The sequence below is a fragment of the Hylobates moloch genome, unplaced genomic scaffold (assembly GCF_009828535.3).
Source record: "Hylobates moloch isolate HMO894 unplaced genomic scaffold, HMol_V3 SCAFFOLD_6, whole genome shotgun sequence".
In the NCBI taxonomy this organism is placed as follows: domain Eukaryota; kingdom Metazoa; phylum Chordata; class Mammalia; order Primates; family Hylobatidae; genus Hylobates; species Hylobates moloch.
The window spans coordinates 82,152,716-82,170,402 of record NW_026652281.1 but is presented as its reverse complement, the minus strand read 5'-3'; the positions used below and the strand labels follow the sequence as shown (position 1 = coordinate 82,170,402).

Sequence of the window (17,687 nt, the reverse complement as noted above, 5' to 3'; positions counted from 1 at the left end):
AGATAGGGCCTGACTGGGTGCAGTGGCTCACGCCTGTAATCCCAGCACTTTGGGAGGCCAAGGCAGGCAGATCACCTGAAGTCAGGAGTTCGACAGCAGCCTGGCCAACATGGTGAAACCCCATCTCTACTAAAAATAAAAAAAAAATTAGCCGGGCATGGTGGCACCTGTAATCCCAGCTACTTGGGTGGCTGAGGCACGAGAATTGCTTGAACCAGAGAGGCGGAAGCTGCAATGAACCAAGATTGCACCACCACACTACAGCCTGGGTGACAGAGCAAGATTCCAAAAATAAAAATAAAATAAAATAAAATACTGATGCCCAGTCCAATGTGAGCAACAAGGCCCCAGGCATCAAGTTTTTCAAAGCTCACTGCTTGGTTCTAGTGCATAGCCTGAAAACCAGAGACCTGGACCAACACTCACAGAGGTTCAGAGACAGCAAGTGCCAACCTCAGCTGCCCAGAAGCAGACCTTGGCAGGCCCAGTGCAGCTCTCCCCAAAATCAGGCTGCCACTGAGGAGTCAAAAATCTGCAAGCCAATTATTAAAAAGTAAAAAAGCAACAGATGTTGGCATGAATGTGGAGAAAGGGGAATACTTACACACTGTTGGTGGGAATGTAAATTAGCTCAACCTCTATGGAAAACAGCATGGAGATTTCTCAAAGACCTACAACTAGAACTATCATTTGACCCAGAAATCCCACTACCGAGTATCTACTCACAGGAAAAGAAATCATGTAAAAGACAGCTGGACTCGTTGTGTTCATTGCAGTACTATTCACAATAGCATGCTAAGTCATGGACCCAACCTAAGTATCCATCGATGGTTGACTGAATAAAGAAAATGTTGGCTGGCACAGTGGCTCGTGCCTATAAATCCCAGCACTTTAGGAGTCTGAGACAGGAGGACTGCTTGAACTTAGGATTTTGAGACCAGCCTGGGCAACATAGCAAGACCCTGTGTCTTAAGAAAAAGAAGGAAAATGTGGTACATATACACCATGGAATAGTACACAGCCTTAAAAAATGAAATAATGTCCTTTGCAGGAACATGAATGGAGCTGGAGGCCATCATCCTAAGTAAACTAACTCAGACACAGAAAACCAAATACTGCATGTTCTCTAAGTGGGAGCTAAGCAACGGGTACACAGGGGCATGAAGATAGAAACAGACACTGGGGACTCCAAAAAGGGGGCAGGTGGGTGTGGAGCAAGGGCTGGAAAATTACCTAGTGGGTATAGTGGTCATTCTTTGGGTAATGGGTTCACTAGAAACTCAATCCTCCCCAGTACACAATATACCCGTGTAACAAACATGCACGTGCCCCCTGAATCTAAAGCAAAATAACAGTCAAAAAAAAAAAGATCTGGAAGCCAGGTGATGGAGACCCTGCCTTGGAGACCAAAGCAATGTGAGCCCTTCCCTCTCCTCAATGCCAGCACAGGTCTTTGTCTGTCTCTGGGCATGACTAAGACAGGGCTCAGAGATTCTCTCCACAGCAGGTCTTCCCTCAGACAGACAGCAGTAGGACACGTGGCCCAGGAGATGAAAAGGGAGCCAGAGAATGGGGGCCCAAGACGGGCAACAGTCAGTAATGCAAAGGCCTTCAACACATCATCAGACTAACAGCATTCCCTCAGCACAACCCTTTCAGCCCCGAGCAAGGTCTGTGTGTCCAGTTGGGTTGCTATGTCAGAGCAGTGAGGCCCTGACAGCAGGAAGCAGGCTTCCCCTGGGGCCCAAAACCACATCCTAAGCAGCAGCCTGGGAACTCAACCCTGTCCTAGTACTTATTAAACTGTCACATGCAAGGGGTCTGTGTCCAGACACAAAGGCCTGAACAAGACTCTGCTTAGTGGGCAAAGAAACAGAAGCAGACACACCACACAACACAGGTATCCAACTCCAAAGTGTTTAATCTCAATTCCAGAGGTCTGGGCCAGGCCAGGAACCTGGGGCTCTGGGCTGTTCTGCTTCTCTGGGCCCTACGCCCAGACCCTGACCTTGGCTTCTCGCTCCCAGGTCTTCAGATCGTCATCTTGGGGTCTGGTTCCATGTTCTCACTGCTCCTCCATGACGACTCCTTCTGCTCAGCCTCCTCCCTTGCCAGTCTCAGGGAGGCTCCTTCACAGCCAATTCATCCTTGGGTCCCCTTGCCAGGGGACATCAACAGTCTATGCAGGGACCCTTGCCCCCAACTCAATCCCCATCACCACGGCCAGCAAAGCCTCCGTCAGGGGCCCTGCCTCTTCACCTGCTGCCTCCACAAGCCCCACCAGGGCCAGACCCCGCTTCCTCGGGCACTGCTCTGGCCCCAGTGTCCAGCGGGCACAGTGGGCAGCCAGCCGGGGCCGGCCCAAGCGGAACACCTCACCCACTGACTCCGGGCCGCCCTGGGGTCCCAGGTGGATGCGGCCCACGGCCTCTTCCAGCTCCTCCTCCAGCCCAGGCAGTAGGAAACGGCCAGCTGCCTCCAGTGCCTCCTCGGCCTCTGAGCCCAGCAGGGGCTGGCCTGGCGGGGGCACGGGCCCCAGGGCAGCCCCACAGCCCCGACAACCATGCAAATGATGCAGGACAGGCCAGGCTGCGCCAGGCGACAGGCCTCGCAGGGGCACCAGGTCCATCTGGGCTTCTGCAAAGCTGCCTGACAGCAGGGCCCGGAAGAAAGGGGAGGCGGTGGCTGAGGCCGCTCGCTGGGCAGGGAGCTGGAGGCCTGAGTCCAGCAGGAAGTGCAGGTCAGGAGCTGGGACAGGGGCTGGGCCAAGCAGAGGTTCATAGAGGCAAGGGGAGGGTGAGTCTAGGTCCATGGGGACTGCCTGTGGGACAGCTGGGCTCACAGTGGGAGACACCAGGTCTTGGAGGCAGGAAAGGGAGTCCGCGGCAAAGAAGAGGAAAAGCGGGTGTGGGGCCGGCCGGGTCAGCGCTGCAAGGAGGAGCCGGAGGCCACCCTGCTCCAGGAGCAGCCGGCGCCACAGAGAGGGTTTCCTACAGGGAAGAAAAGGCCTTTCAGAAGGTGGCAACCGGGCCCGGGAGAAACAGCACTCCTCCCCCAATCCCGCAAGGCACCCACTTCCCACTCACCGGCAGATGAAGGGCAGGGTCAGCGCACAGGCCACTCGGTCCTCAGGGCTCCCAGAGAGCAGCAGGTGCGTGAGGGCCCCAACCCCGAAGGGCGACTCGGCCTGAACCGTCAGGTTCTGCAGTAGCCTCTCCCCTGTGAGTGGAAAGCTTGTCAGGCTGGGAGCTGGGGTCTAAGATATGTGGGATGAGTGAGACAGGACTCTGGGCCTGTGAGATGAAGGAGGGTGAAACCTCTGGGTGAGAAATCAGGGCACTGAAGAGGCAGTGCTGGGCTCGGGACGCTGGGAACCTGAGGTCCAGGACAAGGACAGAAGGTGGGACGGTCAGGGTGTAAGTATGGGCCCCTGAAGCAGCCTGTGGTCAGGGCACAGCAGACAGGGCAGTCCCTGGCAGTGCTGGGGGTGGTGGTGAGGCTGGGGTTCACAGGTCAGCAGGCTGGTGGGGAGCAGTCAGGACAGCGCTGAACCAATGGCAGAGCCAGGAAAGAAGCACAGACCAGCTCAGATCCTGGGTGCCGGGCTGCATCTGGAGTTAGGGTATCTGGACCCCAGGGCTAGGGCAGAGGACACAGCAGAACTCTGCCTGTGGGCCCATGGAGGGCCTGAACGCCCTGTTTCCCACCCCACTCTGGTGACGGGTTGTCTGGAGGACGCGCTGGGGAGGACAGGTGAGTGGGAAGGTGAGGTTCTGGGCCCACGGAAGCCATGGGGGAGGATGGGGACTCGCATGGGGCAAGGAGACGGGTGGGTGTGGGAACTCACCCAGCTCTCGGTGCCGGCCGTGGAGAGTGGGCCGGGCACGTGGTGCCGGCCAATCGTCGGGTGCCACCCCGAGCACCAGCCAGGCCCGCAGCAACGCTGCGCCATAGCTGCGCACGAAGGCCTCGAGGCAGGCAGGGTTGCAAGTGAGGCGTGACAGGATGCGCAGTGCACGTGGGCTGGGCGGGCCCGGTGCGCCGGTCACATAGGTCAGCAGGCCGTACAGGGCCGGACCGGTCACAAGTGCCCCACTTGGGTCAGGGGCCTGGGAAAAGCGCGATAGCAGCAGCAGGGCTGGCCCTTCGCGTCCCCAAGGCTCCTCGATGGCGGCGGCAGGGCTGCGGCCAGGAGTGCGTTGGGTGCGTGGTGACCGCAGCGAGGTCGGGGTGGGGGTGGGGCTGGCCAGCTCCATGGGCTCCGGCGGAGGACACTGCTCAGGAGACCAGTCAGGGGAGATGTCATCAGGGCCCGTGGCATAGCCTTCGGATATCAGCCACGACCTATGGAGGGCAGAAAGGGAAGGAGACTGAACACAGAGCCAAGGTGAAGGGGCAGAGTCCAAGAGGCGTGAGCCGTCTTTTTTTTTTTTTTTTTTTAAAGAAACATGGTATCCCTCTATAGCCCGGGCTGGAATGCAGTTGTGGGATCCTGGCTCACTGCAGTCTTGAACTCTTGAGCTCAAGTGATCCTCCCACCTCAGCCTCCCCAGCACCTGGCACTACAGGTATGTGCCACCACACTCAGCTAATTTTTTAAATGTTTTGTAGAGATGGGTCTCGCTATGTTGCCCAGGCTGGTCTCAAACTCCAGTGCTCAAGCGATCCTCCCGCCTTGGCCTCCCAAGGTGCTAGGATTACAGGCGTGAGCCACTGCATGAGCTAAAAGCTGTCTTGGAGGGAGGTAAAGCCAGGGGAGAGGAGGAGGGCGGAGAAAGGGGAGAAACGGAAGTGAGAGGGGGATAGGACTAAAACCTCATTCAGTAATTACTGATGCCTGTCATGTGCCAAGCTGTTCTTTCAGTGCTGGGTAGAAGCACTGAACAAAGTGCCTGTCCCCCTGGAGTTTATGTTCCAGTGAGAAGAAGCAGACAAGAAGTAAGAGTACCATGAGTTATGTTAGTGTGGGGCTAGTGTAGAGTACAGGGGTCATGGAGAAAATAAAAAGGAAATAGGAAGCGCTGGGGGCTGGGCATGGTGGCTCACATCTGTAATCCCTACACTTTGGGAGGCTGAGCCGGGAGGGTCACTGGAAGCCAAGAGTTCAAAACCAGCCTGGGCAACAAAGCGAGCTCTCCAACTCTAATGTTTTAAAAAAATAAAGACCCTCAGCTTTCCTGTGATGCTTCAGCTCATGAGTGATGGTATCAGAGTAAGAACTTGGACTCCAGAGCCCACCATCTTAACCAGCGTATATCCCACCTCCCAGTGAACTTGTCTGGGGCCCAAAGTTCAAAGGTGCTGGGGTGGAACCAAGGTTAAAAAGTAGATCCAGCCAGTGCAGTGGCTCACGCCTGTAATCCCAGGACTTTGGGAGGCTGAGGCGGGTGGATCACCTGAGGTCAGGAGTTCGAGACCAGGCTGGCCAACATGGTGAAACCTTGTCTCTATTAAAAATACAAAAATTAGCTGGGTGTGGTGGCCGGCACCTGTAATCCCAGCTACTTGGGAGGCTGAGGCAGGAGAACTGCTTGAACCAAGGAGGTGGAGGTTGCAGTGAGTGGAGATGGCACCACTGCATTCCAGCCTGGGCAACAGAGTGAGACCCTGTCTCAAAAAAAAAAAAGGTAGACCCAGGGGAGTAGAGTGTGTTAAATAGGAACTGGCAGGTGGTCATGTGGGAATCAGGAGTCTGGGTTATAAAAGTCTTATTCAGACAGAATGGGGGTGGAGGTAGTGAAGAGGACCAAGACAGACACAAACCCACCACTGCACTGCTCACCCTCCCAAGCCCTGAGGCAGGGACTCACCTGAGACTCCGGAAGCTTCCACCCTGTGCCCGCTCAGGGGTCCTCTCCTCAGGGAAGTCCCAGGAAGCAGCTTCTCTTCCCTCTTCTTCCTCCTCACCAGCCTCACCACACAGCTGCCCAGCCAGGAGAGGCACAAGTCCCAGAGCCTGCAGCCGGCCCAGGGCCCCAGTGTCATACAGAAACCCCACAAGGGCAGCCACAATACGAGGGTGCCATGCGCTTGCACGAGGGTCCCGCAGCAGGCCCATCAGTAGATCCAAGCCACCAGCATCCCGCAGTCGGGCCCGGTTGATGGCCTCACGACACAGGAGGCACACAGCCCGCACCAGGGGCTGCTGGGAGGTTGGGCTAGCTCCATTAGGACCCCGGCGCTGCCGGAGCTCATCTACCAGCACCTCCACGCCACCAGCATTGCCCAGTGCAGGCCGAATCAGGCCCTGGGCACACAGGTTGGCGAGGATCAGAATGGTTCCCTCACGTACTGCCCGCTTGGGGTGGGAAGCCAGGCTGACGAGTGGACCCAATCCCCCACCCAAACTTAGCTGCTCAGCACAGGCCCGGGAGCAGCCTCGGCTGAGTTCCAGGAGGGCACGGACGAGGGCTAAGGTGAGTGCAGCATCTGGGGCAGTGGCCAGGAGCTCGGCCAGTGGGCGCACTGCTCCTTGCTGTGCCAGGGCCAGGCGGTGCTGGGGTGAGTCTGCCAGGTTACGGAGGGCACGCACCACGCTCTGCAGGCACTGCGAGTCCTGGCAGGCTGTCAGGCTCTCCACAAGCAGGGGAACAGCACCTGAGGGCAGGAAAGGGGAGCACAGAGGGTGAACAAGGACAGACACTCAAGCTTTTCTTCTGCCCCGAGCCCTAGCAGACCCCAACCTCACAGCCTCTCACCAGCACAGTGGATGTCCCCACAGCTCTCAGGTTCCATGGCTAAGTTCCCCAGGGCACGGGCCGTTCGGTTCTGGATGCTGTCTGTCTTCATGCACTGAAGAATGGTCACTGCAAGGACAGTTTGGGCTTGTAAGGGTTCTACCCCTTATTCACCTGGAGAATGTGGCCTGAGAGGGCCTGGAAGGCTTTCAGAAGAGGCTAATGGTCAGCAGGGCACAGTGGCTCAAGCCTGTAATCCTAGCACTTTGGGGGACCAAGGTGGGTGGGTCACTTGAGGTCAGGAGTTCAAGACCAGCCTGGCCAACGGGCCAAACCCCATCTCTACTAAAAATACAAAAATTATCTGGGCATGGTGGTGCGCGCCTGTAATCCCAGCTACCCGGGAGGCTGTGGCAGGAGAATTGCTTGAACCCAGGAGGCAGAGGTTGCAGTAAGCTGAGATCGTGTCACTGCACTCCAGCCTGGATGACAGAGCAAGACTCCATCTCAAAAAAATAAAAAGAAAGAGGCTAACACTCGGGCTGGATCTGGAGGGGTACACAGGAAGGTATTTGCCAGAAGCACGGTGGATGGGGGTGTGAGAAGGCATTTCAGGTTTGGAAGTAGCCTTTCCAAAGGTCCAGAGGTAAGATGCAGTGTCTGTGAAAGGCTTCAAATGTCAGGCCAAGGGGTCAGGACTTGAATGTGAAGGGACTGGGGGCCACACAAGGGTTTTATGAAGGGGAGTGACATGATACAATCTGGCATCCATAGGGAGAATGCATTACGGGGGAAAGAATTGGAAGGGGGGAGTCAAAAGGCTGTCATAATAGTCCAAGCATGAAAAGACAATAGCTTGAACCAACCCAGCTACCGGCATCACACAGCACAGAGATACCAGTCTCTGGGCACACAATGGAAGTAGGGAGAGAGAGAAGCAGATAAATTCGGAAGATATTTAAAATGAAAAATAGTAGCTGAATGATGGGGGTTACTTAATAACCAAGGCTCTTGTCAAACATATATGGTCCAGATACATTTTATGTAAATTTTAAATATATTAATGCTTCCCTTTATCCGAAAAGTTAAGATGTCATCAAAACTAGCATAATTTCATGGAAGGCAGGTAGTGACATGTAAACTGCTTTCACACATTGCCACTAGGAGGCACCAATTTAGCTGGTAAACAGAAAAGCTTATGTTTTGCTAGGATTTGTTCTTCCTGTGCTGGTTTTAATTATTTTTATTTATCTTTTCCTGCTTCTAAGCGACTACTGGTTTGTTTGGTTTTCTAAGATACGAGGTCTTGTTACGTTGCCCAGGCTGGAATGCAGTGGCTATTCACAGGCACAGTCATCGTTCACTGCAGCCTCGACCTCCTAGGCTCAAGGGATCCTCCCGCCTCAGCCTCCCAAATAGCTGGAACTACAGGAGCGTACCGCTGCACCCAGCTTATGCTAGTTTTTAATAACTTGAAATATGTATCATGCTTAGAATATTTGTATATTCGTGCTATATTTGTACTTCGTTTTCTCCCCACTCTGATTTTTTGAGGTAGCTATTATTGCCCCATTTTACAAGGAATCCTAGCCTCGGAGGGGTTAGGTGACTTTTGCAGAACTCCTTTTCTGAACCACTACACCTTCCAGCTCATCAGTGGGGCTTCAGAACCTTGCACAGGGCCGGACACATAGTGGGCACTGAATGTCTGCTATGAACATCATAACTGGACGATAAGAATCATCTGAAAAAGTCACCAAATAACTCTTTGGCCTCCGCTAGTCCAGCTTCGAAAGAAGTCCTCAACAACCAATTCCTAGACAATGGCTATAAAATTATCTGGTCTAGGAGGGCTCTCTCTTATCTATAGAAAGTGCAGTGACGTCACGGGGCACAACCGATTGAGAAACAGGAGCGATGCGCCATCACAAAGCACATTATTCCGGGATATGACACAAAGAACTCCAGACTGCCCGGGTCCAGACAGCAACGGAGTTGCAACCCTAACCTTTCTAGGAAACGGGGGCGGAGCACTTACCCAAAGGGAGTATGCCTCCGAGTCTGCGCACTTCGGACCGGCACGCCCCTTCCGTACAGCAATCGGCTAGGATGCTGAGCGCCAAGTCCAGCGTCTTGCGCAGGCGCACTGGCGGCGTAGGCATAGACGACGACGCAGCGGAGGGGGCGGGGCCCGACGCGGGGGCGGGGCTAGAAGCTGCCGACGCGGCCGGCGAGGGGGCGGAGCCGGCGCCTGCCTGGGACGGGGCGGAACCCGCTGCAGCCGCTCGCCGTAGCAGCGCGAGTAGGGGGCGGAGCCCGCCGCGTGCCCGGAAGCGCTCGATTCCCCCCGCTGCCTTGATGTGGCGCGTGCGGAGGGCTAGAAGCGCGCGGCTCAGGGGTGTCTCGTTGGTCGCTGGGTCCTTTTCCCCACCCAGACCCTCCCCGGCCGCCGCCGCGAGCTGCGCGAGGCAGAACGAGAGCGAGTCCGTGAGGGTTGGCTTCGCAGCCGCCATCTTGGCTCGGACCTCAGACTCCGCCCCGCTTCACGCCGCTGATCCCAGGGAGCGGAACTGGAAGACAGGGGAATCGTCGGGCACCGACTCGCTGACGCTGTTTAAATAGCGCCACCGCAGCGATGCAAGTCGGAAGTTGTAGTTCTCGACCCCGGAAGTCTGTCCTTGCACAGGAGGCGCAGCGGTACCTTAATCGCTGCGCAACCTGGGACATGCGGGCGGTGCATGCGGGAGATGTGGTCGGCGCCGAGCTTCTCACGCCTACCTCGGGAAGCGCCGGAAACTCTTCCAGGGCCCTCCAGGTGGGCCGGGGCCTCCGAACAGCCCAGACGTCCGACCATGGAGCCTTCGTGCCGTGCTCCGCCCCCGGCGTGCACTCGACGGGGACCGCCTTTCCTCCTCTAGGCTCGCTTCGCTGCCCCCCAGCGGTGGTGCAGCCCGGCCTCGGGACGGTCTCCGAGAACCCCGAGCCGGGCCGAAAGTGCGGGGTCTTGACCGCGCCGCAGAGGGGGAACCCTCGCTCGGTCAGAGGAAGAAGATGGTTAAACCTACTGAGAACGTTCGCTGCCGTTTCCTAGAGTGACGGGCTTGTGGAATTTTCCGTTTCCGGAGCTGGACCCCGGTGTCCCGAGTGTCCTCCGCTCTGGACGTGCTCGTGAGCTGGCATCTAGAAAACGGGGCGTTCTTCACCCGCAGTGCAGTCGGCCGCGCCAGAAGAGGCGAGGGAGAATCCGGACGGGGCGGGGCGGCGGGGGAGCGGGACATTCGCATCCCGGGGATCCCCCAGGTCACCCGTGGTTTGCGAGGTGGCTCTGCCTGAGCAGCCCTTCCTGGTGTGGCCGGGGCAGCTGCCCTCCCGGAAAATGGTCAGGCTCTGGCCCTGGGGAGGAAGAAGCCTTTGCCAAGAGCAACCGTCTACAAGCCCCAAAACCTGCGAGTGCCGGAAGTGTGGGCCGACCACAGCCTGCCTCCCCGGCTTCATTCACCACCAAGGCAGCCACGCTGGTGACAAGCCTTACCGTTGTCGGGGTATGGCAGAAGCTTCCGATGTGGCTCTGATTTGGTTAAGCACCACTGGGTACACACCGGTGAAAAGCCGTACTCCTGCCCCGCGTGTGACCATCGCTTCAGCCCTATACCTGTGCTTAGTGTGGTAAGACTTTCAGCATCAGCGCGCACACACCGCTAAAAGCCTTACCGCTGAGGGGACTGCGGCAAGAGTCTCAGCCTTAGCTCCAACCTGTTGCAGTACCTGCGCTCCACATGGGTGAGAAGGCTTCTAAGTGCCTTGTTTGTATTGTAGTAGGAGTTTTGTGCACAGTTGGAATCTACTGCGGCACCAGCACAGTCACAAAGTCTGGAAACCTGATGCTTGGTGGTGAGTGTGGCCGGAGCTTCGGCCAGAGCTCCCACCTGCCCATCCACTAGGCGGCCCACAGCAGCGAGAAGCCCTGCATCTGCCTGCAGTGTGGCAAGGCTGTAGCCCAAAGCTCCAACCTGGGCCAGCACCAGCGGACGCACCAGGGCGACAGCCTCTGCATATAGCCCTGGCTTAAATTTTAGCTGAAACTTCAGCTCTGACTTTGGTTCGGACCTCAAGGAAATGGAAGGAACCAGGATCTCTAAGCAGACCCCCTTCTGCTCCCTTAGGGCTGTTGATTTTAGAGCTAATGATGGGATTCGGTTGGGGCAGGGGGGTCTCCACATCTTTTTGTCCAACCCTTTGCTAAGTCAAGGAACCCCAGTCTGGGCTGGGCGTGGTGGCTCATGCCTGTAATCCCGGCACTTTGGGAGGCCAAGGTTAGCGGATCACTGGAGGCCAGGAGTTCGAGACCAGCCTGGCCAACATATTGAGACCCTGTCTCTACTTAAAAAAAAAAAAAAAAAAAATCCAGGCATGTTGGCTCTCGCCTGTAATCCCAGCTACTTGGGAGGCTGAGGCAGGAGACTCACTTGAACCCCGGGAGGCGGAGGCTGCAGTGAGCGAAGATCGTGCCACTGCGCTCCAGCCTGGGCGACGGAGACTGTCTCAAAAAAATTACAAATTTAAAAAATTTTTTTAACAAAAGAGCCCCAGTCTGAAAGAATCAGAACACTAGATCTGTGATCACTGCCTTCAAAGAGCCCAGCCAGCTAAGAGGGCTTAGGTTTGTTCTTTGAAGTTACAAAGTTGGAATGTCGACCAGCTGAAGGGAGAGTTTGGGGATGGTGGGAGCTGTCCAGCGCGGACCCAGGTGCCTGCAGATCTGGCAGTAGCTCACGCAATCCCTTCACAGGCCTAGGGAGTGATGGGGTTAATCACACCTAGAACAACAGCTACCTCTTCCTAGAGGAATGGGACCAGAAATCAGGCAAGCGCCTGTGAGGAGTGCCATGGCAGAGCGCAGGCGGGGCATTCCTAACCTCCAGCGGGAACCATGGGGGAGCCTGTGTTCTGGCAGATGGGCCAGAGAATTTGAACTTGGCACCATTGTGTGAGCCCTTCAAAAGTCCTCTCAGCACGTGAGAACTATCATTATGGGTGATGCTAGGGTGGTGGGGGCCCCAGAACAGACCTGTATGTTGAGTTCAGGGGTTGCTTTGTTGCATTTCTGGGCAGGAGCAAGAGGCCCAGGGTTTGTCACCTGCCCCTTCCCCTGCCTTATCCCCTTCCCTTCCAAGTTCCCCAGGCTCCTTTTCTGCCACTCTGTCAAGAGACGGAAGAGTGGTGAAGAGTCCTTTGTGCCTGGACATTGGGGACTGAACATGGCCTTTTTGCCTGGGCATTGCCCAAACATACATTTCTACTGGTAAAACTTTGTGTATGTGGGAGCCAGGGATAGGCTTCCCAAGCACCTACCTGTGCTCAGAGCAGAGACCAAGCTCTGAGGCCCTTCCCTTCCCTGCTGGGGGAGGGACTTGTCTGTTTCAAGGACTTAATGTCCACCCCTTGTGGGACAGTCCTACCATCAGTCCAGGCATCTGGTCTGCTGCCCCCAAATTTTACCATCTTTTTTTTTTTTTTTTTTTTTTTTTGAGACGGAGTCTCACTCTTGCCCAGGCTGGAGTGCAGTGGCACAATCTCAGCTCACTGCAACCTCCGCCTCCTGGGTTAAAGTGATTCTCCTACCTCAGCCTCCCGAGTAGCTGGGACTACAGGCGTGCGCCATGACACCAGCCAGTGTTTGTATTTTTAGTAGAGGGTTTCACCACGTTGGCCAGGCTGGTCTCGAACTCCTGACCTCAAGTGATCCACCAGCCTCAGCCCCCCAAAGTGCTAGGATGACAGGTATGAGCCACCACGCCCGGCAATTTTGCCATCGTTTATCAGGGCTTCTGTGTCGAGGATGCTACCCACATAGAGTAGAAGCTAAAGGGAAGGGATGTGAAGTGACCTCACCCTCAGCTTCTAGCTCATGGTGTCAAGGCTTGTGTGACCTTAGACACGTCTGCCTTTTCTGAGCCTGTTTCTTCATCTGTAAAACAGAGATGGGAGGTTGTGGTAAAGATTCCACAGGAACACTGCACACGCACGAAGCACCTGGGCCAGGGATGACTCGGCAGCCCTCAGTTTCCCTCTCCCTCCTGCCTAGAGCTGTTAGCAAGCATCATGCAGCTCACACAAGAGCTCCCGCTGGAGGTCGCAGAAATGAAGGCAGCAGCCCCAGTCCTTGGGTAGCCTGTTGCCTCTTGAAGGAAACAGACTTAGTATCAGCAACAACGCAGAGTGAATGACACCGGGGTGGCGAATGGGTCTTTCCTGGAGCAAATGCGGGAGGCTTCATGGAGATGACATGTAATGAACAGCACTCATCTCAGGCTGGGAGCAGCACATGCCCCCAGCAGGGTGTCAGTGATGAGGTACGGGGTTCTTTACATCTTCCTCACCCAGGACCCTTCAGAGAGTGCAAGCCAGGGTTTCAGTGAAGGGCCTGAGCCCAGCACATGCATAGTAGGCACTCAAAGAATAATTGTCATGATCAGGTCCTTTTTACACTGCTTACTAGTGGCCTTTAAGCCTCAGTTTCCTCACAGTTGCCTTGAGTGAGTGTCAAGTGTTGTAGACCTCTGCAAAATTCGTAACGGCTTAAGAATATTAGGTATGGGTAGAGTAGGGATGGAAGGAGGATTGGTTTGCAGAATCCGTTTCAGAGACCTGTAATCTAATTTCTCACTTTAGGGCAGATACTCCTGGGATCCCTCTCCTCTCCAATTGCATAACACAGGTTCTGACCAGAACAGGGAGGCAGGCCAGACCTCAGAAGCAGAGGGACGGGCTTAATCTAACAGGAATTTATCCCATGTCCTGCATCCACTGTACCTTGTGCTGGGTTTAGAAGCAGCTTCACTGTCCAAGCTTGTGACCCAGTGCCCAAGCCCGAGATGGGAAACACATTTGTTTTGGCTATGTGTGTGTGTGTGTGTGTGTGTGTGTTTTCAAACAAGCCACGATTTTACTTTTTGAGTTTCCATTTTGTTGCCCAGGCTGGTCTGAAACTTCTAGGCTTAAGCGATCCCCCTGCCTCAGTCTCCCAAAATGCTGGAATTACAGGTGTGAGCTACCATGCCCGTTTATTTGTTTATTTATTTATTTTTGAGACAGAATCTCACTCTGTCATCCAGGCTGGAGTGCAGTGGTGCAATTGTGGCTCACTGTAGCCTCAACCTCCTGGGCTCAAGTGATCCTCCCACCTTAACCTCCCAAGGAGCTGGGACTACAGGCATACACCACCACACCTGGCTAATTTTTTTATTTTTAAAAAATGTTTTGTAGAGACGGGGTCTCACTGTGTTGCCCAGGCTGGTCTTGAACTCCTGAGTTCAAGTGTTCCTCTGGTCTCAGCCTCCCAAAATGCTGGGATTACAGATGTGAGCCACCTAACCTGGTCTTTTTATTTTTTTAAAGAGCCAACATTTAAATAAGGAGATTTCACATCACAGTTGATTTCTGGGGTTTGGTTTGTTGTTTGCTTTTTTTTTTTTTTTTTTTTTAATTGAGACAGGATCTTGCCAGGTTGCAGGCTGGTCTTGAACTCCTGGGCTCAAATGATCCCCTGCCGGCGGGGCGCGGTGGCTCACGCCTGGAATCCCAGCACTTTGGGAGGCTGAGGTGGGCGGATCACAAGGTCAGGAGATCGAGACCTTCCTGGCTCACACGGTGAAATCCTGTCTCTACTAAAAATACAAAAAATTAGCTGGATGTGGTGGCAGGCGCCTATAGTTACAGCTACTCAGGAGGCTGAGGCAGGAGAATGGTGTGAACCCGGGAGGCAGAGCTTGCAGTGGGTGGAGATCCTGTCACTGCACTACAGCCTGGGTGACAGAGCAAGACTCCGTTTCAAAAAAAAAAAAAAAAGATCCCCTTTCCTGGCCCTTCCCTCCCCCATCCACCTCGGCTTCCCAAAGTGGTAGGATTACAGGCGTCAGTCACCACACCCGGCCTGCTTTATTATTTATTTCAGAAGATGCTGCAACATTGGATCTTTATGGCAGCAATTTGTTGAGTAGTGGCTGTCCTGGACATGGGAACAGGGACACTCCCTCTTGCATCCCTGACTCAGCACGTTTCATATGTGTTACTTGCCTGTCCCCTGCAGAAAAGTACTTGAGTTACAGTCTCCATCCCACTCCACTGTGGATGAGAAGGACCTTTCCATGCAGTGAAGGCACTTTTCCCCTTTCCTTCACCCCTTCCTGTTCCCTACTCTGCCATTTTCCTTCTTCTCCCCCAGAACTCCTCTGTGAAATACCTGGCCTCCTTCCCTGAGCCTCCCTGCCACCCCATCTCCACTCCGTGCTACGACATCACCCCCTAATTTGAAGCTCCTTTCCCTATCTGAAGGGAGGCAGAGACAGAGTGCACAGGCTTAGCTAGGCAAGGCAGACCCTTGCATGCCTGGGTCAGAGGTCAGGGTCTCTGGCAGACATTCCTCCCAGAGTAACTGTAGGAAGCAAGCCAGTATAGAGGTACTCTAAGTGCTAGACAGGAGGGGGTAGGAGTCGGTAACATCGTCTCCTCCGGGCTGGCCCTGCTCCTGCTTAGCTCTGGGCATAAGACTGACTCCAGTACAGTCAGTTATGTCTCTGAGCTCACCCAGTCCTGGGTCCCAGGTTCCCAGCTCTGAGCCTGGCAAGACACACACAGGCTGGTGCTATGTGGTGGATGTGGCCACTGGAGCCCGCCCACCTGGATGCTCAGCTGTGGTGAGGCAGGCGGTTTTGGAGGGGTACTTGGGATGCTGGAGGAGTGCCCCCCATCCCAGGTCAGATTCCCTCCTCCTCTCCCTTCCCTGGACATCCCCATAGGCATTCTCCAGGAGGATGGAGACTTGTCTGCACTGTCCCTGCTAAGTCCCCAGCATCCCACGTGGGGCAAGCATAGAGAGCCACGAGAAAGGCCCCTGCACTGCCGAGGTGATTGGCAGTTTCTCTTTCCTGGGATCTGGGTCCCTTTCCCAAAGGAGTGGAGGAAGAGGGGGAGGCTGTCCCAGGAAGGGCTAAGGAGGGGAGGCTGACTCAGGGCAGACCTGCCTACCTTCTACTCCAGCGCAGCGGCAGGGCTGAAGGCCCCAGAGCTATTCACCCATGGGCGCAGGTGAATCCCTAGCCAGGAACAGAGACCAGGGGTCCATTTGGGAACAGGATGGTGATGGGGAAGGGAATGGCTGGCAGATCCAAGACCTGCAAAAAGGAGGTCAGGGATTCAGTTCTGAGAAAGAGTCATGTAAAGTGACTCCAAATGCTAATGGAGCCAAGAAACCAAAGAAGGAGGCAGACAATCCAGTTTGCCGGTATTGGGTGATTTATTAGGAAAACTTACAGGCAGAAGTATGGTCTACCTGCGAAATGGAGATCTCCACACTGCAAGGCCCCAGACCCAGGGTCTATATCATGGGGAAAAAGTATGCATGCTCTGGAAGGAATGTACAGATTGTTGTGGGTGTCACAGCTTCTGATTTCTGGAATAGCACAAGGGTTGTTTTGGAGGAAACTTACAGTGAAGAGGTGTTTCGTCTTCCCATGAGGGCCGGGTACGGTGGCTCACGCCTGTAATCCCAGCGCTTTGGGAGGCCGAGGTGGGCAGATCATCTGAGGTCAGGAGTTCGAGACCAGCCTGCCCAACGTGGTGAAACCCCGTCTCTACCAAAAATATAAAAATTAGCCAGGCATGGTGGCACGTGCCTGTAATCCCAGCTACTTGGGAGGTTGAGGCAGAATTGCTTGAAGCCAGGAGGCAGAGGTTTCAGTGAGCCAAGATCGTGCCACTGCACCCCAGTCTGGATGAAAGAGTGAGGCTCCATTTCAAAAAACAAAAAAACACATCAGCTTGACATTTTGGAGGCATTCCTAGACTCGGGGTTAGTCAGCAGATTAGCATTTAAAAGAAAGTCTTGTCCCTACAGATTCCCTGACCTCAGCTACCCATGAAGGTGGGAAGAGGAGTCCTTAGCAAGAAGTCCAGGAAGTTGACAACCTCCTTAGATCTGATAGGACACTCCCCTCTCCATCCTGCCTCCTGACTGCTTTAATCTCAGGGATGTGAGGACCTCTGAAAGAGGTCTCAGCTGCCTGGTAATGGGTCTTTCTGATTCCTGGGAATGAGTTTCTGGTGCCTAGGAATGGGTCTCTCTGATTCCTGGGACTGGATCTCTCGTGCCTGGGAATGGCTCTGATTTCCTGGGAATGGGTCTCTGGTGCCTGGGAAGTGCCCACAGGGTCTCCCTTCCTCGCTCCTTCCACTGCTTCCCCACACACGCTAATCCAGATCATGGACATGCTGCCTCTCACCTCCCTCAACCCCAGGCCCACTTGGGCTCTTGTGCTGTACCCACTCAGAGTTGGAAGGGAGTGGAGGGGAGACAGCAGTTCCATCTGGGGCCATGCCCTCATGAATAACTTGAGAATGGAGAATTTTCATTCATCATGAAGGAGAAGCAACCCCAACCCCACTCCAGTCATCATCTGTCCAAAAATTCTGACCCAGAGGCTCCCAGCCTCCCAGTGTTGCCTGCTAGTATCGGCTGGAAGGAGCCAGGATTGGGATTCCAGGAAACCTGTCTGCAGAGAATTCCAGACTCCTCCTCTCCTGGACCCTGGGAGTCTCACCCACACCACTCATGTCTCAGGGCTAACCAGAGACTCCCTAAAACAAATCCTAGAGGATTCCCAAGTGATAGGATAAAAAGAGAGGTACTGAGACCTCCTGGTGTGGGTGACCTCTCCCAGGCTGGCCAACCTCCCCCATTCAGAACCTTGCAGAGCACCAGGAGTGAATGAAGTAAAGAGAGCCCCTAGGAGTTCAAGAAGCAGAGATTTCCAAGTCCATGCACCAAAGCTCATGCACCCAATTCTCAGGAAAGGCCTCACTCAGTTAAAAAATTTTGTATCATGAAAGGGTAAATGAATTAATTAGTGAATCTGGTTTCTAAGCCAATGGCTTACTAGAAATAGTAAATTAGAAAAAAAAGGCGGTGGCTCACACCTATAATCCCAGCACTTTCAGAGGCTGAGGTGGGAG

At 54.7% G+C, this 17,687-nt stretch overlaps 1 protein-coding gene across 2 annotated transcripts; it reads right to left on the bottom strand.

Moving 5' to 3' along the window:
* Positions 1 to 1,903: 1,903 nt before the first annotated feature.
* On the bottom strand, positions 1,904 to 9,546 carry ARMC5 (armadillo repeat containing 5). 2 transcript variants are annotated; one of them, XM_032157239.2, is made up of 7 exons: positions 9,456 to 9,546; positions 8,716 to 9,247; positions 6,699 to 6,806; positions 5,811 to 6,597; positions 3,848 to 4,344; positions 3,087 to 3,219; positions 1,904 to 2,990 (listed from the first exon to the last, which is right to left on the bottom strand). In XM_032157239.2, the coding sequence occupies exons 2-7, from the start codon at positions 9,188 to 9,190 to the stop codon at positions 2,180 to 2,182; spliced, it is 2,811 nt and encodes a 936-aa protein (XP_032013130.1). In that variant the 5' UTR covers positions 9,191 to 9,247; positions 9,456 to 9,546; the 3' UTR covers positions 1,904 to 2,179. The 2 variants fall into 2 exon arrangements, with proteins under 2 accessions (XP_032013130.1, XP_032013131.1); XM_032157240.2 differs by lacking the exon at positions 9,456 to 9,546 and having other exon boundaries at positions 5,811 to 5,956; positions 6,533 to 6,597; positions 8,716 to 9,305.
* Positions 9,547 to 17,687: the final 8,141 nt, after the last annotated feature.

Excerpts from the sequence above, each read along its gene's own strand:
- ARMC5 (XM_032157239.2), bottom strand. The coding sequence starts at position 9,190 with ATGGCGGCTGCGAAGCCAACCCTCACGGACTCGCTCTCGTTCTGCCTC. Across the intron at positions 6,807-8,715 it reads CGGAGGCATACTCCCTTTGG|TGACCATTCTTCAGTGCATG; the intron begins GTAAGTGCTCCG and ends CTGTCCTTGCAG. Across the intron at positions 3,220-3,847 it reads CGGCCGGCACCGAGAGCTGG|GGGAGAGGCTACTGCAGAAC; the intron begins GTGAGTTCCCAC and ends TTCCACTCACAG.